Source organism: Syngnathus typhle, linkage group LG9, assembly GCF_033458585.1.
Source record: "Syngnathus typhle isolate RoL2023-S1 ecotype Sweden linkage group LG9, RoL_Styp_1.0, whole genome shotgun sequence".
In the NCBI taxonomy this organism is placed as follows: domain Eukaryota; kingdom Metazoa; phylum Chordata; class Actinopteri; order Syngnathiformes; family Syngnathidae; genus Syngnathus; species Syngnathus typhle.
In genome coordinates, this window is record NC_083746.1 from 5,898,610 (window position 1) to 5,925,625 (window position 27,016).

The 27,016-nt window shown below is 42.7% G+C and overlaps 4 protein-coding genes, 1 long non-coding RNA gene and 2 other non-coding genes across 10 annotated transcripts; 4 read left to right on the forward strand and 3 right to left on the reverse strand.

Annotated features, from left to right (window-relative positions):
- Positions 1–16: 16 nt before the first annotated feature.
- sytl5 (synaptotagmin-like 5) lies at positions 17–14,955 on the reverse strand. Of its 4 annotated transcripts, none has more exons than XM_061286553.1 (17): positions 14,810–14,955; positions 9,307–9,574; positions 8,407–8,622; positions 8,201–8,313; positions 8,017–8,134; positions 7,747–7,887; positions 7,541–7,619; positions 7,331–7,454; positions 7,155–7,255; positions 6,303–6,398; positions 4,778–4,956; positions 4,521–4,623; positions 4,282–4,443; positions 4,102–4,210; positions 3,671–3,809; positions 3,388–3,596; positions 17–2,762 (listed from the first exon to the last, which is right to left on the reverse strand). In XM_061286553.1, the coding sequence occupies exons 2-17, from the start codon at positions 9,420–9,422 to the stop codon at positions 2,611–2,613; spliced, it is 2,157 nt and encodes a 718-aa protein (XP_061142537.1). In that variant the 5' UTR covers positions 9,423–9,574; positions 14,810–14,955; the 3' UTR covers positions 17–2,610. The 4 variants fall into 4 exon arrangements, with proteins under 4 accessions (XP_061142537.1, XP_061142536.1, XP_061142534.1 ...); XM_061286552.1 differs by having other exon boundaries at positions 7,535–7,619; XM_061286550.1 differs by having other exon boundaries at positions 7,327–7,619; positions 8,017–8,128.
- LOC133159512 (uncharacterized) lies at positions 3,453–4,654 on the forward strand. The gene is made up of 3 exons (XR_009715702.1): positions 3,453–3,592; positions 4,144–4,466; positions 4,527–4,654. It is a non-coding gene; the product is annotated as an uncharacterized LOC133159512 (long non-coding RNA).
- A 726-nt stretch (positions 14,956–15,681) lies between the features above and the next one.
- Positions 15,682–17,654, forward strand: LOC133159510 (dynein light chain Tctex-type 3-like). The gene is made up of 5 exons (XM_061286566.1): positions 15,682–15,798; positions 16,226–16,267; positions 16,357–16,480; positions 16,571–16,648; positions 16,829–17,654. The coding sequence occupies exons 1-5, from the start codon at positions 15,772–15,774 to the stop codon at positions 16,897–16,899; spliced, it is 342 nt and encodes a 113-aa protein (XP_061142550.1). The 5' UTR covers positions 15,682–15,771; the 3' UTR covers positions 16,900–17,654.
- A 69-nt stretch (positions 17,655–17,723) lies between these two features.
- xk (X-linked Kx blood group (McLeod syndrome)) lies at positions 17,724–22,640 on the reverse strand. Its single transcript, XM_061286563.1, has 3 exons — positions 22,094–22,640; positions 19,403–19,665; positions 17,724–19,240 (listed from the first exon to the last, which is right to left on the reverse strand). Exons 1-3 carry the CDS (start codon positions 22,336–22,338, stop codon positions 18,444–18,446), a joined length of 1,305 nt encoding a protein of 434 aa, XP_061142547.1. The 5' UTR covers positions 22,339–22,640; the 3' UTR covers positions 17,724–18,443.
- trnal-cag (transfer RNA leucine (anticodon CAG)) lies at positions 19,999–20,081 on the forward strand. Its single transcript has one exon. It is a non-coding gene; the product is annotated as a tRNA-Leu (tRNA).
- On the forward strand, positions 20,805–20,887 carry trnal-cag (transfer RNA leucine (anticodon CAG)). Its single transcript has one exon. It is a non-coding gene; the product is annotated as a tRNA-Leu (tRNA).
- A 305-nt stretch (positions 22,641–22,945) lies between the features above and the next one.
- On the reverse strand, positions 22,946–26,995 carry LOC133159511 (lanC-like protein 3). The gene is made up of 5 exons (XM_061286567.1): positions 26,285–26,995; positions 25,925–26,048; positions 24,830–25,027; positions 24,565–24,772; positions 22,946–24,306 (listed from the first exon to the last, which is right to left on the reverse strand). The coding sequence occupies exons 1-5, from the start codon at positions 26,819–26,821 to the stop codon at positions 24,147–24,149; spliced, it is 1,227 nt and encodes a 408-aa protein (XP_061142551.1). The 5' UTR covers positions 26,822–26,995; the 3' UTR covers positions 22,946–24,146.
- Between the last annotated feature and the right edge of the window lie 21 nt (positions 26,996–27,016).

The following is a 27,016-nucleotide window of genomic DNA, read 5'->3' on the forward strand; positions in this document are numbered from 1 at the left end:
GCAGTGAAACAATCTATCCGTGAAAAGGTAATAGTTTTATTTTCAAAATATTTTGATGAAATTGGTTGGGCACGTCGGAAACATGAGACACGATAACACATACTGTACGTCAAAAGTCGGCAGGCGGGTTTTGCGCAAGCTTGTCATCTAAAATCATGTTGCACATTAGTAGTAGTAGTAGTGCTGGAATGGGATACACACACGCACATACACACACACGCACACTGGCATTCATTAGAATCATAGGAAAAGGCTTATACAGCATTCCTTTGGTGACATGTTTTTGTGGTGAGCCCCTACGATGGAAGCGCCACCATCAGTCAAGCAATGATGGAGGTTATTATCAGTGCTCAATTTCCTGTATGCTCTTTTGTTCATATTTCCCTCTACGAGCATGCAGCACACTGATACAGTGTTATCTACATTTACATCAAAGCTGGAAGTCAAGTGCTTACTTAATTTGGCCAGATAAATCTTTTTTTCAAAGCAGGCATCAAATGAATATTTTTTCAATCAATTACAATTTATTCAATTTAATGGTCGAGACAAGTCATGCTATGTACACTGCACCAGGGGAGCTTGTGTGTTACAGGCACGGTGGTGCTTTGAGCTAAATGCTAACTTTAACATGCTAAGATGACGAGGAAGCTGACGCACCAACCGAAAGTTGGATTCGTCTACAACTTTGGTGCCAAACATTTCACAATTGTACCTTGACTTACGAGCCATGTATCAAATCAATTGTACCCTTAGTCAATTTCTATTGAACCATTCCACTAAGAAATAATACAGAATTTTATTGTGTCAAACGAAAAACACACCGGTATTGAATAAAAATAACGTAAAATAAATGAAAAGAGAATGCAAAGAAACAAAACGGGTTATCAAGGGTGATTACCGTATACACATACTAGTATATATTCATGTGTTGGATATGCCTTTTAGGGGAGTTAGTATTTGGGCTGGTTCTGAAATGTTCAAAAATTATTTCACTAGTTAAATACATTTAAGCATGTGCAAAAAAATTGCCTAAAAAATGTAAGCATTTCAGTTTGGTTTTCTCAAGCTAACTTGTACAAAGGGAAAAAAAAAAAATCAATGACTCGTAATTTGAAAAACTGGGCCACTCGTAAATCAAGGCACCTCTGTATTTGCATTTATTGTCGCTACTTTACTGTTGAAGAGCTTTTCGGAAACGGAATACTATCTTAGCGAGAGAGAATGTCATTAACTCAACACTTTTACTCATTGTACTTGCAAGGATGTGCTTCACAGCAAAAATAGCTTGATGACAAGGGTGTTCATCACCAACATTTATCAGTGCTTTGACTCATGTCTTGTATTTGAAAAAAGACTGATAGCCATCTACATGCTAAAAATAATTCAAACGCACAAATCCCATCTGGATGTGCTTAAAACCAGATCCAACACTGCATTGTGTTTCTTGTTTGGAAGTTTTTTAAAAAGCGCAGTGGGTTAGATCCGAGCGTAAGGCATGACCGGTTGTTCCGCACTGGGGAGAAAGAGTGACACTGGAAAGAGATGCGCTAGTTTCTTGTAACGTCGTTCTTTTGGCCCATTTCCACCAAGCAGTACAATTAGAAGGGTTATGTATTTTTAGGGTTTGCACTCTTACAAGTGATGCATACCAAAATAGTGGTTTTTTGTTCATGTTTCACATAAGGTTTCCCAGGACTGTGGACTTCTTCCTGCAAGTCCCTGTGTGAAAGTAAAATAGTATAATAGTAGTAAAATACCACTCTGCTGCTATTGTGCTGATGTGATCTGATTGCCTGGTGTTGTGCCCAATTGTACATAATTGTTGCAATAATCCCACTTTCGCTGGATCCTGTATAAAAAAGCAAATTTGGGTAAGTCTCAGTTTCCTTCTGGTTAGTGAGCTCTGATGCACAAATGTGTGCGGACATTGTGACACGTCTACACTACAAAAAACAAACTAAGAGTAAATATCGGCAAAATACTTTTTTCGGTCTTTGCTAGCAAGCATTCATTCTCTTTAAAATTGTAATATTCTAACAAGATTTTAGAACGAGGTTTTAATTTACAATAAGAAACACCAAAAATATAAATGTAATTTGTCGTTGTGACAAATACATCCCCCGACATGCTACAATGGTAGTATACAGTAAATACACTACTTTTAAGACACCACTTGAGGTTTTTGAGGATAGCTAAAAAAATTCCCGCAAAGAGGAATAAATTGTCTTTTGACACTACAGAGAATTGTATTAACAATCCTGCTAAAAACAAATTGCCAAGTATATAAAATGAGGCTCCACAATGATGACAAATCCAGCCCTCCTTTCCAGACAACCCAAGCTTGCCAAGCAATTCTTCTTTTCTCTTCTATTGGCTGATCATTTTGTTTTTGCATGACTTTTTTTCCCACAGATGCGGCAGTTCCCGCCTTCCGCAGGTTCTGTGCAAAAATTTCGCAACATCTCTGCGTGAGAGACTCTCAAGTTGGAGTCTGAGACAAAACCGAGTTGTGGAACATGGTCCGATTACAAGCCAGATGGGGTTTTATTGTTCCAAGCTGTACTGTACTACTTGGTGGAAACACGTCTTGTGTTTGTAATCCATTCGGGCTCATGCGGTGTATGTGGTGCGTTTGCGCATGCTGGACCTCAGCATGAGCGTACACTCCTGGGGGACTTCGGGATTTTCAATCATGCGCTGCCACAGCCGCTGCTCCTCCCCAAACGAGTCCATCCAGTCCACTTCGTTCCCGTAACTTGTGCCTTGAGGGGACGATTAGAGAGCGAGAAAAAAAGTCTTGATCGTGTTATGGAGTTGGGGCGATGCGATGAACACAACACAGCAGAACATTGATGAAATGTATGACTCTAGTCAATTTGATTTTTAGGCCTTTATAGAAGCTAACAAAGATTTTCCCGCTTTTGTAACAGTATTTTATTTTCCTTTGTTGCTTTTTGATTCAATGGAACCATTCTCCACTCCCCACGATGAAAAATGATTCGCCGCTTTCATTTCTATTAGTCAATCCGTCCAATCCTGGCATTTTACATTCCCGATAATCTACTGTACTGATGGGTAAACAAACACAAATGTATTGTTTTGCAATATTTTCTATTATATAGTTTATAATAAAAATAATTGTTTTATTATTGTTAGCATTTCAACCTTGGCTTTGCTCTCCTGTGTTGGAATTCATTAGACGAGGGCTAGGCAGACTTTTTTTCCTCAAGGGTCACATTTTCTTTGTAGAACAAACAAAAGAGCCAATAAGGCTGATGTTGTGATATAAAAATACACCGATTTTTTTTTTTTTACTGTGCTTTATGTCGCTCCATGGCTATATTTTGCCTATCATTCAACTGTGCCCTATTGCAGTACTGCACACACCTGTCCCGGCCCCCAGCCTGACTCCGCCCAGGAAGATATTGCTGGCCAGGGCCTCCTTGTCCCACACGGTGAGCTCCAGACACACATTGTTGAGGTCTCCTGGCTGCAAACCGCAGTATGTGAAAGTGTGATTCCAATGCGGGTTCACCGTCCGACGCTCCACCGCTGTCTTGTGCTTGGTGGACTTTTGGCTGTCCGGGAGCAGGTAACTACACGCAGCAATATTCAACACATTGACTGATGACGTCAACCTTAATGGTAACAAGCGTGATTATTATCTCACCCTTTGACAAAAGGATCAGACGTTCCTCCAGACTTGACAGCAGTTAAATTTTTGGCTCCCTTGACTAGCAGCTCAACCATGCCCCCTTTGGGTGGCGTGAAGGTGCTCTTCTTCTTGCCTTTCAGGAAGCCTTTCTTAACTGAAGGATGACCACAGTCAGATACAGTTAGAACTCCTAATCTACCAATGGTGTTTTAATTGAATTAATGCGACAGGACATGCCATTTAGTACTTTAATTTTTATAAAAATCCATTTATTGACTTCAAATGCTTATTGATGACCCGCATAAATTCTGATAATGTGCAAACGGTTGAATACTTTACGTTACAATTAAATAAGACATTACTCAATGGTGTGTGTTGAGTTAAGAGCATGGCAGCACAACAAATGAAACTTGCATCAGAAGGCAAAATTGTAGTCGTGAATATACCTTGTACTTGGTCCAGAGGCAACATGAGATTTTTCTCTGCAGGAATATACTTCAGCACCACAGTCAGTTCTCCCTTGTACTGCATGGTAGCATCGATGCTGCTCTCCAGCTGTAAAAACACGTCGGCACTCGTTCGTTTGGCACATGACGGGAAAAGGTCTTTAGGAGTGGAGTGGCTACCTTGGGCTGCAGACTGAACCACTCATCTATTTGGGAATCGAACTCCCAGGAGTCAAAAGTCAACTCTACTTCTCCCAGGAAGCTGTTGTGTCCAAATCGGTCGTGGTGCCACACCGACACTTGCAAGGTACGCGTTTCCAGCTGCGAGTGGCTGATCACATACTACACCAATAAAGAAGACCCAGGTGAGTTTGAACTCAACCAAAAACAGTACATGTTGATGAAATAAATGCACAAACCCTCAGGTTCTCGTTAAAAACGGGATTGATGGTCTTGGCTTTGATGCCTGTCTTCCTCTTGCTTTGGCGGGACATGTCCGGCAGCAGGTACGTCTTCACATAACTGTCAGGAAACACGCATGCTAACTATTGCTTTCTGTGTGTACCAAAATATCTAATAAGATTGTGACTTTCTAAAAGTGTTAAATTGTCTGGTTGAAACCTCAAAAGTTAATCTATTTGCATACAGTACTAGTGTGTGTGCGTGTGTGTCTCACGCATCAGTGCGTTGCCTCCTCTCGTCCCCTGTAGCCAGGTTGTGGCACTCTTTGACCAGAACATTGAGAGCGCCCGTTTTGTAGTTGTAGCTGATGTTCAACAGGATCTCGCCACTGACGCGGGCGTTGCCATAGTCACCCGTCTCGCTGTACATGCTCATCATACTGCTGATGCTACTCTGGTGGGCGCAGACAAGAGGGGCACAGGTCCATGATAGCCAAAGAGAATGACAAAAAAGCAGAAGGGTGAGAAAAGTAGAGAAGGTGCGGTCACTTTACTCATGTCCTTGTTGCTAAGAAAGGTTTGCCAGGAGGGAATCCATTTTGTAAACTTTAGAACAACCTCTTTTCAATCCTGTCATACAGTTAAATTGAACACATTTTAAATTTGACAGCAAAAATGATATATTGTCTGTCCACTTGTGTTGCTCTACCATTAGTGGTCAAATAGTGTTCAGCAGTATGTATGCTTCACATCGCACTACTGATTGGAAAAAGTGGAGCTGGTGTCTTACTGTCTCAGCATCTGAGTCGGGGACATTGAGGAAGGCCCACCTCCTCTCTGAGGCAGGGGTGGAAGACTAGCAGCGAGTTAAGAAGAGAAGAAAAGACAGAGAGAATAGAACTGAGCCTTTTTGACGTGTTAGTAGAAGAGACGGAAATTAAGCACACACAATCCCCACCACCAGCACCAGCCCGTCAGGCCCCAGAGACTGGGCTGCAGAGATCGCCAGCAGCACATCCAGGAACAAGATGACACTCGGTTACCATGGCGATTATCAGAGCCAAGCTACAGAGATTATGGTTTGTCCGGTATTGGCCATGAAACCAGCACGGGTGCACATAATCAAATTGAAGGCCATTTCCTTCATCGTGTTTGCTGAATTTTGTCCATCAAATTACATTATGTCTATAAAGTAGTTACACACTGCTATATTCTTAAAATATCTTCTTTATTACCAACTAGAACGATGTTTTTCTTTTTTAAATGTGTGCGGAGTGCAGGATACAGTCCAGTTTAATGTTAAATGCTTTGATGAACACTTGGGCCTACTACGCTACTGTGCAAAAACAAATGTTTTATTCAAAAAATATATACAAGTTATTTCTTTTAATATAGTAACTGTACAACATCTAAACTTAATTTGACTCTGATAGTCTTTGTCTGCCTCATAATATTGGGTCGTGTGTGTTCATTGTGTAGATTATGATGCACCACATCCTTCAAGCACACCCTCAATTAATGTACTATAAGGTGTGTATATATATATATATATCTTTGATATGACATAATAAATGTTATCATATCATAAAACAACAATGTTGAGTCAGGTATAGTGTGTGTGCAGCAGCCGAATAATGTTTGTGACGCCTTAAAGCTCCCTGCCTATTTACATAGTCAACACACACAACAGGTGTTGCACACACCCAGCGGGCATGTTTGCACTGCAGCATTAGGCTGCATAAATACATGCTTTCCCTACCATATGCGCGTTGTGCTAGTTCAAAGAGGTTACGTTGTTACCGTGGACACGGCATTGCTGAGGTGGCGTCCTGCTGTCTGACTGTGGGCTGACATCAGGGCGTCGATGTCTTCCTCTGCGTCCTGGTCGGAGAACTCCTGTAGACCATCATTGAATGTGAAGGCAGACGGAGATTGCCCCTAGGCAGTTGTGTGTGTGTGTGTGTGTGTGTGTGTGTGTGTGTGTGTGTGTGTGCGTGTGCGTGTGTTTGCGCATTCAGCCAGCTTCCATAAAGTCAATGTGACAAGTCAGACCACTGTGTGATCATTTCTTGGTCAGTTTGGGAAGTACTCTAAGCCCCTTAGATTAGAATCCTCAACTGGCGGCCCGCGGGCCAAATTTGGACCGCCGAACCATTCAATCTGGCGCAAGATTTGATTCCATAATTTCCAATATATATATATATATATATATATATATATATATATATATATATATATATATATATATATATATATATATATATATATATATATATATATATATATATATATATTTAGTGATCACATTTAAGCAACTGAAACTAGCAACAACTTAGACTATAAAGGCTAAGAATGCCTTCAGTTTTGTAATTAAATGAAAATATATATGTATATAAAGAATAAACATCAAATCATAATGTTATGCCAAAATTAGATTTTCATCTCATTTTTTTTTTTATGATCCCTGGGTAAAATTCTGGCTCACTGACAAATATGCTTGATGACCCCTACCTTCTCATGCCCTCAAATCAAAACAAATGAAAGCAAAATGCATTTGTCAGACATGGAACCACATTCGAAAACTTGACTTGCAAATGATGCACATTATAATGTTGTGGTGGTCAGGCCGCCAATTGCAGTGATGCCACTTACCGTCCCATTGAGACCAGGCACAGAGCGGCTTCTGAGGCTCATGGTGTCGTCACTGATTTCTGAACCTGCGGTGGAAAGGTCCATCTCGGAGCGACTGTGATCTAATTGACAGGGGAAGACCAGAATAAGCCTTCGTGATAAATGGGACCTCATTAGACTGTGTCGACAGTACCGACCCGATGATACCGAAGCCTGGGACACGGAAATGGTCGGAGTGCCGTAGCCATGATTTCCCGCGGCTTTCTTCTCGGGCGCGCTGCCGCTGGAGTGGAAGTTGGAAACACTTTCTGCTCCGTCAGGCTACATGCAAACAAGGAAGCCTTGAAATGAAACGAATCAGTATAGTGCCATGGTTGTGTGCGTGTGATGCGTTGGCTAACCCTGACCCTCCGGTTGCTGCTGGCGGGGGAGTTTTTGTCAAGAGTTTTGGATCGTCGATCGTTGAGTACTGCAGGTGTATCTTTGCTAAGAGACAAGAGTACAGAGGAAGTAGTAAAAAGTCACTTTTATTCCCAAAACTTGGTGAGGAAAAATAGCCATAATATTGCGATCATGATCAATGCTCTTCGGAATGAGCTAAGCTAACATTGACCTGCTTGAAAGATAACTTGGAGCGGAGTAAACGCTTCGCACGCTGTGAGCGTCTCCGTCTGAAGCAGATTTGATGTTGAGGCCGCCGATGCCGTTTTCTGACCTCAAGGGTCTGCTGCCCACTTTGTCCATCCTCGTCCTCCTGTCATCAACACATACAGACAGAGATTTGTGTTTGCAGGTAGCACATACAAAATGGCGTATCATTATTCCGTTAAGATGGGATTGTCAGTTATGCAATCGATTAGATAACAAATCTCTCCGGGTTTACCCTCTCTTCCTCATTCCTTCAATAAGATGTTTGGAACTCTTGCTGGATTTTGGTGTATCTGCCCTTCCCGTCTCAGGACGGAGTGCCAGGTTCTCCTGGGACTTTCTATCCTCTGTGGCTTGGGATAAAACACTTGATCAAGAAAAGGTGAGACAAGAAGCATATGTGTGCTGATGAAATTCACCCGCCGAGCTGCTCAGGATTGTTTGCTTAACCACGTCACTGCTCAACAGTTTGTGCTCAAAGCGCTTTGATCGCTCCTCCAGGAACCACTCGCCCGTCACCACCTTCAACTCCCTTCGCACACAATGGAAACAAAAGGAGGAACATCACCTAAGAGCTGTGATCTAAGTTTACACACATTCAGACAGTAGCCTAGTGGACACTTACGAGATCTTAGCACATACGTTACACCTCCACTGGCTTTGCTTTGGAGTTGAAACTCGGCACGCATAGCACACGCGTTGCTGGCACTCGTCGCATAGCTCGCCGCGGTCGAAGATTAGGCCCAGCGTTTTGACGCAGCGGGCGCACTGACGCTCCGCCGACTCACGTGATTGACGGGAGCCTGTACGTTTGATCTCCAGCAGCTCGTTCTTCAACTTCCTGTTGAAGAAACAGTAGCCGAGGGAGATGAAGACAATGAATGCTGATTTTAATGCCATGCTTACGTCACCTTACGGTGAAGTACGTTTATGTGCTGTCCATCTTTGACTTAAAGCACTGGGAAATTTTGGTGAGGCATTTTCTGATACAAAAAGGCTCCAATCAGAAATACTTGTCAAAGCTACAATGTTCCAATCACACAGAAGAGAATCTGCAACTAAAATTCTTAAGACATGGTCCTCAGTCAGGAAAAATGGAGTGCTTTCTGCAGGTCAGCATTGAGATCTTGCCCCAAGATAGCGATTCAGGTCGGGATGCTGTCGGAACACTTCCATGGTCAGATGTTCCAGGCATGTCCAACCGGGAGGAGGCCAGATTCTATAGGCTTGATTTTTCTGTTACTTTGCAAGGAAACGGGTTAGCCTGGCTGTTTGTCATTTCGCATGCATTTGAAAAAAAGGCAGTTTGTGCCATTGTGGGCGTGAGCACACTCATTGGCTGCCAGGCATAGATAAACTATCCTGAAATTTAAGTCCTTGGTATCTGCCAATCAAATGTGAGCAGCCTCATCCCAAAGCTTCTTGGACATATCATAAGTACTCCACCTTTAGCACTGTCTTCTTTTGGCCAAGATGAACTTTTATTTAGTTCTTGAATCACAGACAGAGCCAATGAGATTCTCACCGTATCCTCTTCTCCTCTCGCTTCCTCAGCTTCTCGTCCTTTTGCAGCACCCTCAGGATGCTATCTCGCTCGTGCTCCAGCAGAAAGGAGAGGTTCAGGTCGTCGGCCACATCCATCGCTGACTCGGGTCTACACGCAGCCGGTGGAATCAACCGAGCGGGGAAGCCGTACGGAAATAGACGCCGACTTTTAATTCACCACACGCTTTTGTTTCCATCACAGGCATCAGCATCCTTGAAGCTTCACACAGCTTGTCTGTAAATGAAACCTGTACAGTGCCAAGAAAAAGGAAAAGTCAGTATCATTAGCAAGAATTAAAACCGCAATTTAATGTCTTTGCCATTTTCAGGTGTCACAAAATAGGATGATTGCCAGGGTTGTAAGGTCACATGTAATTGGTGGTGACATTTAAAATGTAACACACGCACACACATACGTACAGCTATTAGCTACCCTTTTCTTGGTAATGACAAGACAAGAATCTCTAATTGCAGACAATATTACATTCATTATTGTAGGGCCAAACGGCATTTTAAACTCAATGTTATAAGGACAAAAGTCTTTGGATCATGGTCGAAATAAAATACAGTGTATCTAATAGAACGTGACATCAATGGACTGAGAATAATTTTGCCATCCCGCGGGAACACTTTCTTTTCGTTCTCTCTAATCTTTTCCGTCCTGCTCGGCTCCCTCCGCTTTTAGCGACATCCTCTTCACTGCGCTCGTCTCTTCCCTTTCACGCCAATTAGGGAAGTCGTGCAGCTTCATTATCAACAATAGCTCAGCTCCTTCTTGAGTTGAGCTGCAGCTGCACTCTGATCAATGAGGAGATTTTCTTTCACCTTTAAGTTGCCGCGGAAGGAATTTCAAGTAGCAAATAAACAATAGGTAGTCTTCAATTACGCCTGATGACAGATGAATTATTCCGAAACCAAATTTAGAAAATGGTTCCCGCGCTCCAGCTATACGGTGCATTCCGGATACTAGAAACACAGCATGCATCCTAAATGTTTTGAAAGTATTGCTCCTTAAATTCCCAAAATTCACAGTGCTTCTCAAGACCCAAACACACAATGGTCCTCTAAAAGTTCTTAGTTCAGAGGTCAAACGTCTCAAAGGCTACAAATCTTTCAACAGGCAAGACCATGCTAGATTTCTATCTAACCATACTTATTTAGCATATGTTTTATTTAGCAAAGTGAGCTTTGTTATCTTCATAAAAGCAGCCCCCCCCCCCATGTAGTGATCTCATTTGATTGACACTTTTTCAGTGTTAATAAGGTGTTAATGCCATGACAGCTTACACATTGCACTTATTGCAGCTGCCGTGGTAAATCGGCATCCCTCTGACGCAGACGACTTCCTGAATAATTCACGCAGGAATTGGTGACCAATAACCAGCCAGTCATCAGCCAGTGACCCATACACACACTGGAGAGTGTTGAAAACATTAATTATGCATCAACATAAGGTCAATAATGCCCCGCTTCACAGCTGCTTGATCAATTCTGCGCCATGCCCGCTAGCCACGTTGTGTTTCCAGGGCTGGATGATTTGATGTTGTAGCTGTGTCAACTTGCCTGAACTTAAGTTGCCCCTTGATGGCTTGTTTGCGTCCTTTCGGCCACTAATTAAAAGCAAAGAGAGGGTGGCTTCGGCATAGGAAACGAGTGCCACTCCTCCCAAAATGAGCTGCTGAAGGAGAAGCGGGGGCCACAGGAAGGGAAATAGATTTGTGATTGATTTAGTGAGCTGTGTTTGTTGATGTGATCACCATAAGAAGGGCGAGGGGCGGGGGCGGGAGGTTAGACAAGGGTACTCAGCATTGACTTGAAAACATGAGTCAGTGCTGTGATCTTGAAAATGATTCGAGTCACCAAAGCCGTTTGATGCAAAATATTACCGAGAAATAGACTTTTTAAATATAATAAATAAGAAGATTAGTTACAATTTGCCAATATTGTCCTAAGGGAATGAGAATAATCCTGTAATTTTATGAGACATTACATTTTTCTTGAAGAAAAGTAATTTGCCAATTTTTTTTTTCAAAAAGTGGTACTGTTTAAACTTTCATGCTCGCATTGTGTGTCGTTAGGAATGTTACTTGGCATTTCCAGATTCCACTATATGTGGTTACCGCTCATTTTCATTTGACATGGTGCCGTCGTCTCACTAAAAGCGGAAAAAGCAATGATTGACTCAGAACCACGACGCCAGATGAAAGCACTTAGTTCCATTCATTGCTTTGAGTTGAGTGCACCCTTGAAGCGCTTCTTGATATCAAATTAAACTTTACCTCCGATGTTAACGGACCTCCATCGGGACTTTACAACAGAATTGAGGACACATAATAAACGACATGCATCTCTGACAATAACAGCTGTTGTTTGTCAACCACTTGAGGAACCTTTTTGCTTTCAGTGCGCGAGTTTTTTTTTTTCTCGACAGCATGTTTGTATGTTATTAACCCAGTTTCACAGCTTCGCCTTAGTAAGCAGCGCACTCACGCTTGAATATTTCATCGTGCTCCTTCCTGTCTCTGGCGCACGCATTCGCAACTACTGACGAGCCAGATGCACGTCTTATTGAAAGAAAAAAAAAAACCTGAGTGCCTGATAATGCATCATGGCTCATGTCATGTGTGCTACTTGTGGCCTTGTATCGCTGACCTCAGAGAAATAATATAGTAGATGGATGGACCACATGAAACAAAGATGATAATGTTAATAATCATAATAGTCGTGTAGTAGGAGGGGAAATGTTGGTCATCTGTCTAGTTAACTGCTTGCAGATGTGATAACTGGAACAAAGTGCCGCATTTAAAAGTGTCGTATTGATTAGTCATCAATAATAAATGTAGCAAAAGTGATAACATGGACAGTAAATGGCTGTGCGTATTGGTGTTGTGTTCTTTTGCAAAGAGGTTGAGAGGTGCTCCACTCGAGCCCTATATCTCTCCCCACTAAACAGTTTATATCGTCATAGCAACCAATATGTTGAGATTTATTTATTTTTTACTCAGACTGACCTTGGCGGACGCCTACACTCTTGATCATCCATCTAATTTCTACATTAAGGCTCTCGACCTTTTCAATCCAGCTTTATTACATGGCGCCAGTCATTCAGTGTATTTTTCATAAAGCCAATAATGTCAGACGCCAACGAGATAACAGAAAAGCTCCTGTCAATGGAGATATTTCTTCCGGAAAAGATTTGATAATATGACAAGAAAGTTGATTTTGATTTTCTAGATTCTTAGGTGATTATTAAAAGGACAAAGACGCAGTCTTATGGGAAAAAATGTCAGATTTTTCTCTAGAAATTTGCAATGACAATGTTACAAGAAAAAAGTAGTAATGTTAGGAAAATAAAATCATGCTTTTGCGCAAAAAGCCAAGACCAAACTCAAATTACATCTACAGAATAGGGTTAGGTTAAATGTATGGTTTGGTTAAATGTATGATTATGAAGTTGTCATTTTATGTTCTAGAATAAAAATCCAATATTACAAGTAGAGTTGTAATCCCAGGAGGCTAAAATGTGTTCTGGGAATCTGAAAAGTTCCATAAGTCAAATCATAATCACCAATTCTACCTAGCAACAAGAGGCCATTCAAAATAAATTGAGCCATTTGTTCATCTACCAAGCCATGGATACATTCATATGCCATCGATTAACTTGAATTTTCAAAAACTGCAACTTTTTGGAATGAAAATGAGACTTTTTTTTCATTCTGTAAATGATTCGCTTTAACTCACAACACTGCCCCCCACACACATTTTCTGGAGGTACTGCAACAAATGATCTGTATCTGCAATCTTAGAAGCAACAAACAGAAAGAAAACAGGAGAAATGTGCCTTATAAATTAAAACTCAACATCCTCTTTTCCATGTTTCTGCAATTTAGGCGGCAAATGCCGGAGCCTCGAAATTACTCGACTGTTCGTGCAATCCATACCTGGATTTTAAGACCATTGATCAAACTCAACGCGCTTAGAAAACAAAAAAAAAAAAGACCAAATGATCAAACCATGCATTGATCATACCCGTCGCGGGGCTGCCTGCGTTCATTCACGGTCTCGATGAAGAGGGGAGGGGGGACACGGTGTCTGGCTGAGGCTGCAGGATGCTTCGGGCTGCATACCAAGCGAGCGGGGAGGCACCGGTGTGTGGGAGGGAGGGAAACCCCGCACTATACGACACCAGCAGACGTGATGGATGCAGCAGCATCCCCCTGTAGCGCGCGTGCGGGCATGTACGGTTGTGTGCGCGATGATTTGACGGACATGCCAGCCATCGTGCACTGACCCTGAGCTAACCCCCACATCCATAGGGAGTCCCCTGCAGGCTATTCTCCTCCGTTTCGACTCCTTTTATTCCCTTGGTATGCACGTGCTCCACATAGTTCTCTTCATCATTATACAGCATTATATGATTCGATCGCGGTCCCTGCTCGGCATCAAACAGCCTGGCAAGGAATGTATACATTTGTATATTTATTGTCAGACGTTACTCGAGAGAAGAAGCACGGGGAGAGACAATTCTCCACATTTAGAAATATAAATTTAATTATTTAAAAAATAAAAAAATAATAATTACTTAGCATACTATATAACCTTTGCTTACCAAAAATCAAATAATATTATTGATTTAACAATACCGTCGTTATTTCTTAATGAACTCAACACCAGCGTCACTAGTTGGAAAACAATTTTGGGGACAAACAATGTTATAATAATAATAATAATAATTCTGAATTTTTAATGATTTACAAATAAATACAAACAGAATTATTGTAATCACTACAAATTGAATTGAAACAATTTTACAAAATATATATTGGACTATTTTAATTTTAAAATGTAATTTTTTTACAATATATATTTTGTGGTATTATTTTATTTTTAATTTGTTTAAATTGTGATTGTGTTTGTATTTATTTGTCAATGATTACAGCTAAATACAAACACACTTATTGTCATCATTACAAATCGAATGTCAACAAAAGGAAAATATCATGCATTGTCCATAGAAGCATCTCACAGTCACGCACGCAACTAATGACATCACTGCAACTCTTCATCCACTTGCATTCAACAGTCTCCTGGTTGAACACATGAAGCTTCTGGGTGTTCAGAATGTGCTTCAGGTTTACAACAAGCCGAAATGAATTGAAGTGGCGGTGCAAAGAGTTGACACTAGAACAGAATCATCCACAGCAGCAGCAGCAGCAGTCGCAGCAGCAACCGTGGCGAGAAAATGGTCTCTTTGCTGCATTGCACCTGTGCAAAGCCCCCGAACTTTCCGCGGTCCCACCGGTGACTGGCTATGCCTCCGCGGTCGTGATCGCGCCACTCCTCTCGCCCACTCACCTTTTTACCCCCCCCCCCCCCCCCCAACACACGCACACACACGAGAGGAACAAGTAGAAAGCAGCTGCCATATGTCAGTGACAAAACAGCAGCGCGTCATTTGACCCGTCGGGAGACACACGTCTTACCTGGAAGGGACGGCCAGGGGTTGGAGAGAGAAGCCGGCACGAAATCTTCGTGGGCCGGGGGACGATTCGAATCGTCCCGGTGTCGCTGACCGTGTGGGGGGTTTTGTCTTCTCAGCGCGCACTGCGAGAGTACACGTTCACTGGCAGGGTGGTTCTAGTGAGGGGGCGTGGTGTAAGTACGTGTGTGTGAGTGTGTGTGCGTGTGTGTACGTGTATGCATGTGCGTGCGTGCATGCACATATCTGTTTCTGCGTGCGAGTGCTTGTTCGCGCGTGTGATTGCATGATTGCGCATGTGTGCCTGTACGTGCGTGTGCGCGTGTGTATGTGTGCGCGTGTGTATGCAATAACAATAATAATAAAATTAATAATAAAACAATACTACTATATAACACTATAATATTGTTTATGATTAATATATGTATGCCTCACAGTACAGAGGTTGAGTCCGGCTCTGGCCTGCGTGGGGAATCCAGGTATTCTCCCACATTCCTAAAACATGCACGGTAGACTGCTGGGACCCTCGTGAGGATTAGCGGTTCAGATGATGATGATGATGATGATGATGAACGAATGAATATTTTTTCTATTCATATATTTATTAATTGATCTCTTGCCCTCAGTTCACACTCCACAATGTTAACAGCGCTATGCTAACAAGTTGCATTGATAGCATAAAAGTCACATCAAGAAAAAACTACATGCCAGTGTTGTATGTAACTTTTCATTTTTTTCAAAGAACTAGCCACCTCTGGTCGTCATCAGGTATGTTTTTCATGTTCTCATCCAAGTAATTTTCTCAATGAAAGTCACTGAAGTAGTGTCTGCGTACGGCCACTACGGGGCGCCATAGCAGTGAGTAATTGACTAAATGGTTGTCTTTTCTTCGCTTGTTGGTTGACGCATGCGCAAACCAGAAACACTGCCTCCAGGGCGAGACAACGGCGACAAGACACCGTACAAATGGAGGAGTTTAATAATGGCGACGAGGTATATACTGTATGTTAATTATACCCGTCTTATTATGACGCCCAGCGTTGTGATGGAAGTCGTAGCTGGCAGGGATTTGCCGCTGATCGGTCAGCTAGAAGAGCTGCGTCGGTTGCATTAGCAGGGTGGGTGGGGCAAGGAAAGAAGGGAATTCCGTTTGTTTTCTGAGGTCCTCCAAGAAAGACTTAATCTTGGTGTTGAATCAAAAGAAGACATTTAAAAACATCTGCTTATACCCGGGATATTATTTTGCTTGTTTTCGAACATCCATTAACAGAATCGAAATCAATTTGTTCGTGCATTTCTGCACTGTTAACTTGAAATAATTGTAAAATCTAATTAAACCAATATTTACATTTGAATGTTGGATCCTTTTCTAGTTTTAATTTAATTTAAAACTAAATGATTCCACTGACTTTTCACATAGGTGGCCTTTAATGCTGATGAAGTCACTAATAACATTAAAGAGGTAAGTGAGTGGGAATACACATCTCAGTATTACAGGCAATCTTACTATTGATGATGGTAACACAACAGTTTTGTGCGTTGATATCACAGTGCATCGAGGGAGTCATTGGCGGGATGGACTACAGTCAAAGTAAAGTGAACCAGTGGAGTGCCAGCATTGTGGAGCACTCTTTAACTCACCTGGTCAAACAAGGACGCCCGTTCAAGTACATAGGTGACTTGGCCAGCAATATGTGATGTACCGGATGTGTTTTAGTGGGTCAGGGTCACAAGTGACTTGTGTTTTTTTTCCTGGGGGGTGCAGTTAACTGCACCGTCATGCAGAAGAGCGGCGCTGGTCTGCACACTGCAAATTCGTGCTACTGGGACAACACCACGGATGGTGAGAGATCATTTATCACCTTGGATTGTTAATACAGTGGTGCCTTGACTTACATACAAGTGCCTCAGCCATTTTTTTTTTGCCCTCTTTATAAGACTTGTGTATGGTTTTATATTTTCTCGTCGCTGTTTTACAAAATATGGTTAAAAAGTCTAACTGTATTTTGAACATGTTTTTCAGGAAGCTGCACAGTCCGATGGGAGAACCGCACCATGTATTGCGTGGTCAGCGTCTTTGCCGTCGCTATATAATGGCAGAAAAACCTCGTCGGGACCGTGACGATCCTCTTTGCTAGCTAACTTCCAGTATTTATCCTAACAATCCAACACCCTGGGACTGAAATGAATAATTTTATCATTTTCAGGATGCCATGATGAGTCAAGCGTGTCGCCATACAATATGTGATCATTCCGACGTCTTGAGGACATTATGCAACGCAAATTGAACTTTTGCTTTGTAGTAAGGCCTCAGGTGTTTCCAGGTATTGTGACGTCCCCCTTGTTCCATTCCGAAATAGTCTTGTCCTTGCAGTACTTACATGCACAAAGGAATGATTTATTTATTACTTGTTGTTTGGCCGAAATGTGTTCAAGAATATTTACTCAGATGTCTTGTTTTGTTCCAGGATTTAATAGATATTTTAAAAAAAGATATATTGTAAAGTTGCCCCCTTTAATTATAAGGAAGTTAAATTTTGTGTTTTTGAAAAAAAAAAAAAAAGTTCATGATCATTTGTACCGTTAGTGACTTAAAAATTAAAACATCTGATTAGGATGAAAAAAAATAACTAAGTGTGCACACCATCATAATTGGAGTTATGTGGATGTGTTTAGAATTAACGAATCCACATTTAATCATCTCATTCCTGTTAAATTGTACTTAGTGCAATGTATTAGTTAGCCACTAGGTGGCTCTAAATTATACACTTTCCCTTACGTCGATTCGCTGATTTAAAAATAAGAAATGGCCAGCGTAATCATTGGAATAAATCTCCTTTTGTCCACTACAGGTCAATAGAGTGCTGTGACAATAGTTGCTTAGCTAAAAGAAATTTTGATGGAATTAAGCATAAAACTTCATTTATAAATACAGATTTATGGCATTTCAAATGAGCATTTCAACCATTGAATGCACTTCAGAACACTGTACACTGCCACGTAAAGTTTGGAACGACGGTCCAGCACCCATTCATGCGTGTGTGTGTGCGGGCGCTCTTGGTGCGGATACACACTGCATAGATAGAGACATAACTCTGACTGACTTGGGATGCAAATACAAAAAAAGCTTCTCTTGGAGTGCTTGTATAAACGTGCAAAAACTACAACAAAAGCACGTTAAGTCTTTTGTTTGGTGATGGTCTCAAATACTGTACGTCACAACAGCAGCAGCACATAAAGCTTTCATCGTCAAGACAAAGTAGAAAAGAGCCCCCACACACATATCTTGCATGCCATATCCGGATCATCTCTAAATGGATGGACAGAACATTCTTGGAAAACAGCCCGCACTATAATACAGGCAACACTGATTGGTGTTCTGCTTTTTGGTGCAACACTGCCCCGTTGTGGATAAAACTAAAACGCAAGGCCTATTTTAGGAGCGTGTTGGAACAGATTGATCGATATTGAGGGATTTTCCAAAAATCTCATTCGAAATGTAATTCATCTGCAGGCTGCAGAATAACATCAGCTGTATGAATAAATGTAATATAAGGAGGCACGTGCTGTTAAAATGATGGGAAAGAGCAGATCAATAAAGGCAAGTGTAATGGAGTCATCAATGTGGCACTTGGGAGTCAAGCACTGCAGCCCCCATCTTGCGAAATGTTGCAATCAGCAGGCATGGCGACTTCGCCGCCGGGCCTGGCTTCCATGCGGGGGTTATTTGTCAACTCGGCGGTGATGCACGAAAGGCAGAGGAGGCCGCGGCAGTTTTCCAAGCCCCGGTTTATGCTGGGGTTGAAGAGCCGACGACACGGGTGACAGGACGTGTAGAAGAGAAGCATGAAGAAAATGCAGGCGCCGTAGACCCCCAATAGCTCCATCATGAGTAGCGGCGCTGATATGAACTCATAGAAGTCGGTCCTGTAGATGTACCAGATCAGCAGCAGCAAGGCATTCTCGACAAAGCGCAGCATGTAGTACACCACCATGCGGTACCAGTTCTGAGACTTGTTGATCAGGTCCGGGTCGCTGAGCTTCACCTGCACGGCTGACCAGCAGAACACGTTGATGCCGGCGTACAGGAAGGTGAGCATGCACAGCACAACAGCGGTCCCCACACGTGTCAGAGTCTTCTCGATGTGCTGGGGGAAGGCAGAGTGGCTCCTCCAGAACAGAATCCACGGGTAGAAGAAGAAAGCCAGGAAGTTGACCAGGACGACGGGAAGCACCCAGATTTTCAGAACCGAGCTGAACAGAACTAGCACCACCACGCGGCTAGCTATCTCACAGCTGCGCCACATGAAGATGCACAGGTAGGCCGACGGACTCAGGGACACTTGGTAGTCGTCGTATTTGATCTTGATGGCCAGGATGTTGCAGCGTAAGGCGCCGTAAACGATGGACAGTAAGGAGATCGCCATCAGAGTGCCTGTACAAAAACACAAATACATTGATGTCTGGAGATCCAATTTTAATCTGATCCATGAAGCAAAGCACTGGCACTGTTATATAACAGTCTTTTTTTTTTTTAATCCGTTGACTAATCTGCTGGCGATTCTGACCCTAACCTCATCCAGCCCATCCGTCTCACCTCTTCCGACAGACACGCCACGCTGCAGCACGCAGATGTTGAGCTGCAGGGTGAGCTGTGGGGCCGAGCCCAGGAAGGCCTGCATGACGGTGGTGCGCGCAAAGGCTGCCCGGTGCGTCACCAACTTGCCCTCAGCCTGGCCCACCTGCCGCTCCACCTCCTCAGGCTTACCCCGGCGGGACATGTGCTTCTTCCTGGTAATGCTGACATAGGGATCCTCCACACGGCCCACGCTGCCATAGATCCAGAAGGCCTCCAAACACCTTTGAGCGACACAGGTTACTGAAAGTCACTTTTGCACATGAGACAGCTTCAGAGTAGTGTCATTTGTGACTTTCCTATATGTGGGGGCATTATAGTACACATAGCGTAAAAAAATCCTATGCATGGCAGATTTGCGCAATTTAGTGGGGATTTCTGCAACATGTGGTCTATATGTACTTTGTTAATTCCTGATAGGTTACTAATATCAGGAAAGTTAAATTTGACTTTTTGGAGCACGTATGAATTAGGAGTTACTCGTCGTATGACCGAAGCTGGTACTCATGGGCCATTGAATATTGACCTGGCTGATTTACATTGTGTTATATTTACATGTCAGGATGGCCGAGCTGTCTAAGGCGCTGCGTTCAGGTCGCAGTCTCCCCTGGAGGCGTGGGTTCGAATCCCACTTCTGACATGAGCATAATATTTTGGAACCAATCCCACTTCTGACATGAGTGTAAAATTTTGGAACCAACACAAGATTATTTCGGTGTCGAAATTGACATCACTGCAGAAGATAGAATAAATCAGGTTTTCCCAACCTTTTTTCAATCACGGCACACCTTTTCATTGGAAAAAATCTTGAAGCACACCACCAACAAAAATCTATAGTGTTACACCAGCTTCTATATTAAAATCAGGTATATTACAACAAAAGATGTAAAGTTCTATTCCTATATATGTATGGAGAGTCGAATAATTGAATAAAAAGAAATACTAAATATTCTTTAAATTGTATTTCTTTTGTAAATGAAAGTGACAGTTTTTGAAAATGGCGGTGTACCTAATGGAGTGTCCGTGTGATTCCCTCGTTAAGCGCACCTGCGTGAAAAGTTTTAGCTCTGCAGAACGTGAAAATGACCAAAAACTTTTCACGCAGGTGCACTTAACGAGGGACTCTTGGACAACATGTTGGAATGCGGCCCCGAGGACTAGAGCTTGACACCTGTGACCTTTGACCATGATATTTCCCTAATAAAGTGACCTGTCATTGGTTTTTATTTTTATTATTGGTCTATTTAAGCCTTTACACTAACTAACCTGTGGTTTGGCGATCCTGTTTACAATGCGATCAGTATTTAATGATTTCCCACGGCACTCACTGGTTCGGATACACTGCACTCAGTCACACCAGCATGTCAGGATGGCCGAGCGGTCTAAGGCGCTGCGTTCAGGTCGCAGTCTCCCCTGGAGGCGTGGGTTCGAATCCCACTTCTGACATGAACATAATATTTTGGAACCAACGCCGGATTATTTCGGAATCTAAATTGACATCACTGCAGACGATATTGAGAAAGATAGAATAAACTATTTCAAAAAAAATAATAACTTCTCCAACACTTATGTCAAAATCCAAACAGCCGTGTCAACACAAGTGCCTCATCTAAAGCTTAGCACTAGATGGCAGAAAGTACATAACTAACTTTTGGCTCAGATAAGGGAAGATACGATTGCTGTCTTCCCCTCTCAGCTCATGTTGTCAGAAGATAAGGAGGCCAACGGTGTCACATGCTATTCTTAGACATGCTCTTCGCTGAGGAAACATGCAACTCCCCACCCTCTCCTTTCCACTGTGTATTTGTACACTTGAGGGGGAAAAGGAAATGACAAGATCAGATCCGTTGACGCCATACAAACATCAGCAAAGGCTGCATGAAATGTATATATTTCAAATAAAACAAACTTTGAATATGATGGACTTCAATTGGCCCCTCGCGGCTGAAGCCAGGGGGCACTGTTACGAACTTCACTGTTTGAATCGACCATTCAAAGTATATCCATTGTGTCAGTATTGTGAATTGTGATTTACAGTGGATAGGTTTACATTGCACTGCAGTTTTTTAGATGACATGATTCTGACAAATCTTTCAGTACTTCAAAAGAGAAAATGCATAATCACAGGCATTCTTCCCCATGAAATGTGCATTAAGAAAATTTAATATAGAATATAATATAAGAATATTTATGTTACGTTCCCACCATGCCAGTTCCCACCATGCCAGGTGCCATTGTGTAAATAGTACATAATCCTACTAATTTTACAAATGAATAATTCCCTAGTTGTAGTAGTAGATATCATCCGTTTATTTTCATTTTAATACTATTCCCAGAGTGAAGAAAAGTTTAATTAATCAATTGTATCAATTAGTTGCCAAAAAAAACAATGCTAGTAGATTTGCAATAAGGCTCCTCCGTGGTTGTGTGAGTGTGTTTGTGTGTGTGTGTGTCGGGGGGGGGGGGGGGGGGCAGCGAGGGCATGGAGAACATATCAATAAGTGGAGTATTGATCAGATGGCTGCAACTAATCTGTGCATCGGAAAATGGAAACGACCTCATGCACGCGTGCACCTACGTGCACAGCGAGTACACACACGCACATCCCTGTGTGTGTTTTAATCACAGAAGCAAACAAAACCATGCACAGACCTGACGATGGGTCCGAACTGCAGGATGTGCAGCAGCAAGATGAACGGCCGGTCCCTGCCCAAGTCCCGGTGAAAGAAGATGAGGGCCAACTGCACCAGTATGGACGGCACAAGCGAGAAGAGCAAAGTGAGCTTCTGCCAGACCTCGTCCCCCGCCGAGTGGTACGTGGAACTCAGGTAGAGCGCCGCTGTGGTCTCGGCCGTGAACAGGGACACCGACAAAAAGATGGAGCAGGGCAGTCGCATCCTCGCTCACACCGCCATAGAGGGGCGAGGCCGGGGGACGCGCGTCCGCTCGGCGTCGGCGGCTCGGAAGGCGCCCTGGTGTGGAGCGCCGCGCAACCTACCGCAGCCCATCCGCACCGCCTCTGATGTCTTCACTGACCCAGATGTAATTACCGACAGCGACCACCACGAAGACATCTGGCGCTGTTGAGCGAGCTATAATGCGTCGAATACAAGTGGCAGCGTCACACGGCACAGACGCAACACACGACGCGACGCGTTCCCTATCAAGAATCAACGTCAACGAACGCTGTCGTAAGGAAAATGTCAACTTATTTTGGGGAGCAACTGTTGCAGACTTTCGGTATTGGCCACGCCTCCTTCCCCAAAGTTGTGACGTTTTCTTGTGTTTGTAGTCATAATTTGTTGTTCATTTTATATATTAAACTCTCTTCGCTTGTTTGGATAAGTGAAATGAGCGGTTCGCATTCTCCACATTGTCATCAGGGATGCACAAATATATTGAACAAGATTGTACAGTATTGTTGATGTTCATCTTTCCAGCAGCTCACAATCAAAGATCAGAGGTGTTTTAAAAATTATAACCTGAAGATTGGAATGCAGATTTATGAACATGTCCGTTTTTGAAGTACCCATAAAACAATTGTTACTAATTACAAGCTTACAAACACTTAAAATGCATGCATTTATTTCAGAATGCCACTTGGTGAGGATCATATTTATTCAGTCTCTTAGTTGTCTTCAAAGAGACAATGATTTTACTTAATTTCTTCTGCAATGGTTAACAATGTACTATATGTCAAAGTCACACATCATTGACTTAATTCTTGAAAAATTACACACCACCATGAGAAAGAATAATTAACCTTGCTACGCTTGTTAGCATGTATGCTTCATCTTATCTTAAATGTAATACATCATTTTTATTTAAACAAGATGTGTGGCGCCCAGCTGGTATAGTATGATGGTAGAAAATCTTGTATGTTTTTTTTTAATGTCTGTTTGTCCTGTGCAATATCGGTGAAGTTAATCTTTTATGAAGACACACCCTAGATTTACTAACACTGGCTAATCACAGCATAGAATAAGACACCGGTGCTTTGTTGAATTCAAAATGTCTCTTTTTTTAAACTATAGTCTGTTATTCACAGAAAAACTGCACCTATTTGCTTCTTTTACGCGTTCTGAAACGCCCTGAGATGCCACAAGGTGCCGCCAAAGCTGGTGTAGTCACACATTTTGAGGGGCCTTGGTCTAGTCACAGAAAAAGTATCAGTCGTACTTCCGTCTCGGACTGCCAGACTCGAGATTTTGCATTATCAAGAAGCTATAGTTCATAAAATAAAAAGACATTTAGCCTTTAGGAACATCGGCTCCCTAATGTGTGGCGCTTGACTTTTTTTTTCTAATCTGCAAAATGTATTAGTTTCCTGTTTTATTTCCTTGTCTCATTTTGAGGCATAAGCATCTGTCGTTTTTATTTATTTTATTTTATTTTTTCCTGAGAGTAGCGTACTTGAGTCATATGCTACATTTAATTATTTAATTAAATAAACAATTATTATTCACGCCCATTAAAAACTTCCTATGCTTGAATTGCATTTTAAAAGCGTAATCGGAAACAGGCAATGCGCTACTTAGTCTGGAAAGCGGAAAGGTTGAACACTCACTCAAACACGTACATGTACAACATATATACGTATATAGCACAAAATAGGTTTCTATTGCACTTCAAAAACAAATACAGTCTCGTTTCCTCCACTTTAAGACGATTTCACCTTCAAGTATCATTTTACGTGTCCTGACCTTCAGTCAAAGACGCTGAACAGCGGAAATTCAGCCTGCTCCGGTTGCAGTAGGTCCACCAGGAAGCAGACGGTCCCTGACAGGCCTTCAAACAGGCTGCAGACGCTGGTGACGGAGCGCGAGCCCGTCTTGAACTCTTCCGTGAACAGAAATTCGGCAAACCTTTGTGAAGGGAAAGCCAAATGTTGCTCAAGAATGTTGGTATTCACCGCTTTTTGGGTCTGTCATTATTTTGTTTGCATCTCAAGAAGGAACATTGAGGACAATGATGTCCAAATTTTGGATAGCAATTTGTAGCATAAAAAAGGGAAAAAATAAAACTCAACAAGTCTTTTGGATTGAGAATTAAATGCCTAAGCAAATGATTGCTACAGCTCTGATATTGGATGTCACTGAAGTTGTGCACAATGGGATTCTTGCCTCTGAGCTCGGTAGATGTATTTGGAGTAGCCGGTGAGGCGGAAGAGCAACAGGAAGACGTAAGCGCTGCCGGCTACGCCGTGGCAAATGCCAGGTCCTTTCTTCAGAAGACCTTTCTGCCACACCAGCTCGCCACTGCGTATGCACGTGTCCAAATACTGCGGCTTCTTATTGATCATGTAAGCCTTGGCGAAGAGATAAGCCACACCTATGGTAGGTGGAAACAGTCAGATGTATTAGGGGGTGGAGGATAGTGCTCACATACCTGGAGCTCCGTGACACCAGTGGACAAGCTCGTTCTCGCGCTCAATGATCGCGCCCAGCTCGGCGGGCCAGTTGCAGTTCTGCTCCTGGTTCATGAGGAAATCAACGCTCTGCCACACCAGGTCCTTGTCGGCGCCGCTCAGCAGCTCCTGGTAGCTCAGCAACATCTGCAGTATCGACGACAAGCCGTGGGCAGCGCCTGGCAAGGGGGGCGGGGGGTGGGTAGTGGAAGACATGCAAAACCCAACCAAAAATCACATGCAGGGACATACCATGCTGTTCACACTTGCACATAACCTGAAGCATGTTAACAAAGGACTACTGAAGGACAGGCTTTTTGTCACAAAGCAGGCATGATGGATACATTATTTTCATTATAATCAATGATTTCTAGATGTAATAAAGATGCACTTTAAAAAAAAAAAAAGGTTCTCTTTATAGTGTATATACTCTTTCACAATTTTCTCAGTCTTTTGTTTCCTTTAGGTACATGTTGCAGGTATCAAATAAAAAATGTGAGAATATTCCTCAAAGGATTTTTTTTTTTGTCCTTTCTGATTCACATTGAAAACATGCAGGGAAAAACACCGCTCTTTTAAAACGGTGGGAAGCAACTGTCTGGGAATTCCCATCAGATTTTTAAATGGTTAAATCCATAATCCATTTTGGTATAGACATGCAGCAGGATCATAACCACAGGTCGTAATTATTATTTTGGGTTAAAAAGCTGTCATTGGTGTGTCATTTGTTGTTTTAGACCTCATGCAGATATGGCTTACTAATTGTGTGTTGGTGTGATAGTTACTGTGGTGCTCAGGTCTGGTCATCTGATGCAAATCAAGGAAAGGACAGTTAGCTTCACACATGTTGATCTTGCTCCATTATGAACTCTTGGTTGAAATGGAAATTCAAATTATTTACGACAAATATACAATGGTAACTTTTTCTGAAAATGTCCGCAAACTAGTTGAGATGCAGCCAAGTGGTGCAATCTAATTTCTTCAAGACACAGTTAATTAATAAATGATATCACACAATTAATCTTATCGCTGATTATTATGGCCATGCCTATAACTCAAATGTGGGTGGTTCTTACCGAGATACTCTGTTCCATAGTAGGAGTACATGAGGGGGAAAGGCTTTCGCTTCTTCCTGGCATACTGCTTTCCTGACTCGATGATGGCCCGGCAGATTGACTTGATTTGATCCTTGCTGAGAATCTGCAATTTAAAACACAACTTATATATTTTATAGTTCATTTTCAGATTTCATGATCCCAGTGTATTGCAGATCAAAAGCAAGGAAAACATGATACTAACGTTCACAGTAGGATTTTGCATCAAAGCCAAAATGACTGCAATAGTTGTGTTGTTGTTTGTTAATGTGTGTTCTCTTCGATTCACTTTATATTTCAGTTTTCTGTCAATTTATTTTCGAGAAAATTAGGTATTCATACCTCAATGCCCAGCTTCTGTTTGAGGACCAGGGCGGCGCACAGGTAACCTGCCCGGCCCACAAACAACTCATCAGATCCGCACTCCAGGAAATGAATGGGCGCGCATATTTCCCACAAATTGCGAAATTTCGTCAGTGGCTTGACGAAGTCAGCCAAACCCATGGACTTGTAGATCATCGCGGCCGTGGCGTAAACGCCCGCCCCGCCGAGTAGGAATGCGGCGCGCATGTTTCTGTCCGGCTCGGCGTCCACATAGCGCACCGAGACGTCAATGATGCGCTTGGCCGCCTTCAGGTACGTGTCGCGCCGCTCCGAGAACAGCGGACACTCGCTGACGTGGTAAAGCATGTACGCCACGCCGGCTGGACCGTCGTACAGCCCGCCGTCGCAGTCGTCCAGGGATATGGGGACCTTTTGGAGGATTTTGTCCACCGTAGCCACAACGGCCGGAACCACCGTCTCGACCCCGTGGTCTGGCAGCAGCGCGCCCTTGCTGTAGTCGGAAAAGCGGTTGGCGAAGCAGCGTGTGTTCTCCATCCCCGAGGAAGATGCCGAGGTGGCGGCAACCAAATGATTGTTTGCCTGCTTAAAGATGGGAGGAAGGTGGAGAAAATATTCCTCCACTGATCCAATCCCGACAGCGCTGAGCTGATTGGTCGTCACCAGTGATGCTTTGGGTTCAGATTGGATGATTATTCATTCATTCATTCATTCATTCATTCATTCATTCAT

Bases quoted from the DNA above. Each gene is read 5' to 3' on its own strand.
- xk (XM_061286563.1), bottom strand. From the start codon at position 22,338: ATGCGACTGCCCTGCTCCATCTTTTTGTCGGTGTCCCTGTTCACGGCC. The intron at 19,666-22,093 runs GTCTGTGCATGG...TGTCGCTCAAAG, and splicing joins CAGTTCGGACCCATCGTCAG to GTGTTTGGAGGCCTTCTGGA. The intron at 19,241-19,402 runs GTGAGACGGATG...GTTTTTGTACAG, and splicing joins TGGCGTGTCTGTCGGAAGAG to GCACTCTGATGGCGATCTCC.
- LOC133159510 (XM_061286566.1), top strand. From the start codon at position 15,772: ATGGAGGAGTTTAATAATGGCGACGAG. The intron at 15,799-16,225 runs GTATATACTGTA...CTTTTCACATAG, and splicing joins AGTTTAATAATGGCGACGAG to GTGGCCTTTAATGCTGATGA. The intron at 16,268-16,356 runs GTAAGTGAGTGG...TTGATATCACAG, and splicing joins TCACTAATAACATTAAAGAG to TGCATCGAGGGAGTCATTGG.
- sytl5 (XM_061286549.1), bottom strand. From the start codon at position 9,422: ATGGATGTGGCCGACGACCTGAACCTCTCCTTTCTGCTGGAGCACGAG. The intron at 8,135-8,200 runs GTGAATTTCATC...TTTTATCCCAAG, and splicing joins AATCCTGAGCAGCTCGGCGG to CCACAGAGGATAGAAAGTCC. The intron at 3,810-4,101 runs GTATATTCACGA...GTCATCCTTCAG, and splicing joins GCCTCTGGACCAAGTACAAG to TTAAGAAAGGCTTCCTGAAA.
- LOC133159511 (XM_061286567.1), bottom strand. From the start codon at position 26,821: ATGGAGAACACACGCTGCTTCGCCAACCGCTTTTCCGACTACAGCAAG. The intron at 25,028-25,924 runs GTAAGAACCACC...CCCCCTTGCCAG, and splicing joins CTATGGAACAGAGTATCTCG to GCGCTGCCCACGGCTTGTCG. The intron at 24,307-24,564 runs GCAAGAATCCCA...CCCTTCACAAAG, and splicing joins TACATCTACCGAGCTCAGAG to GTTTGCCGAATTTCTGTTCA.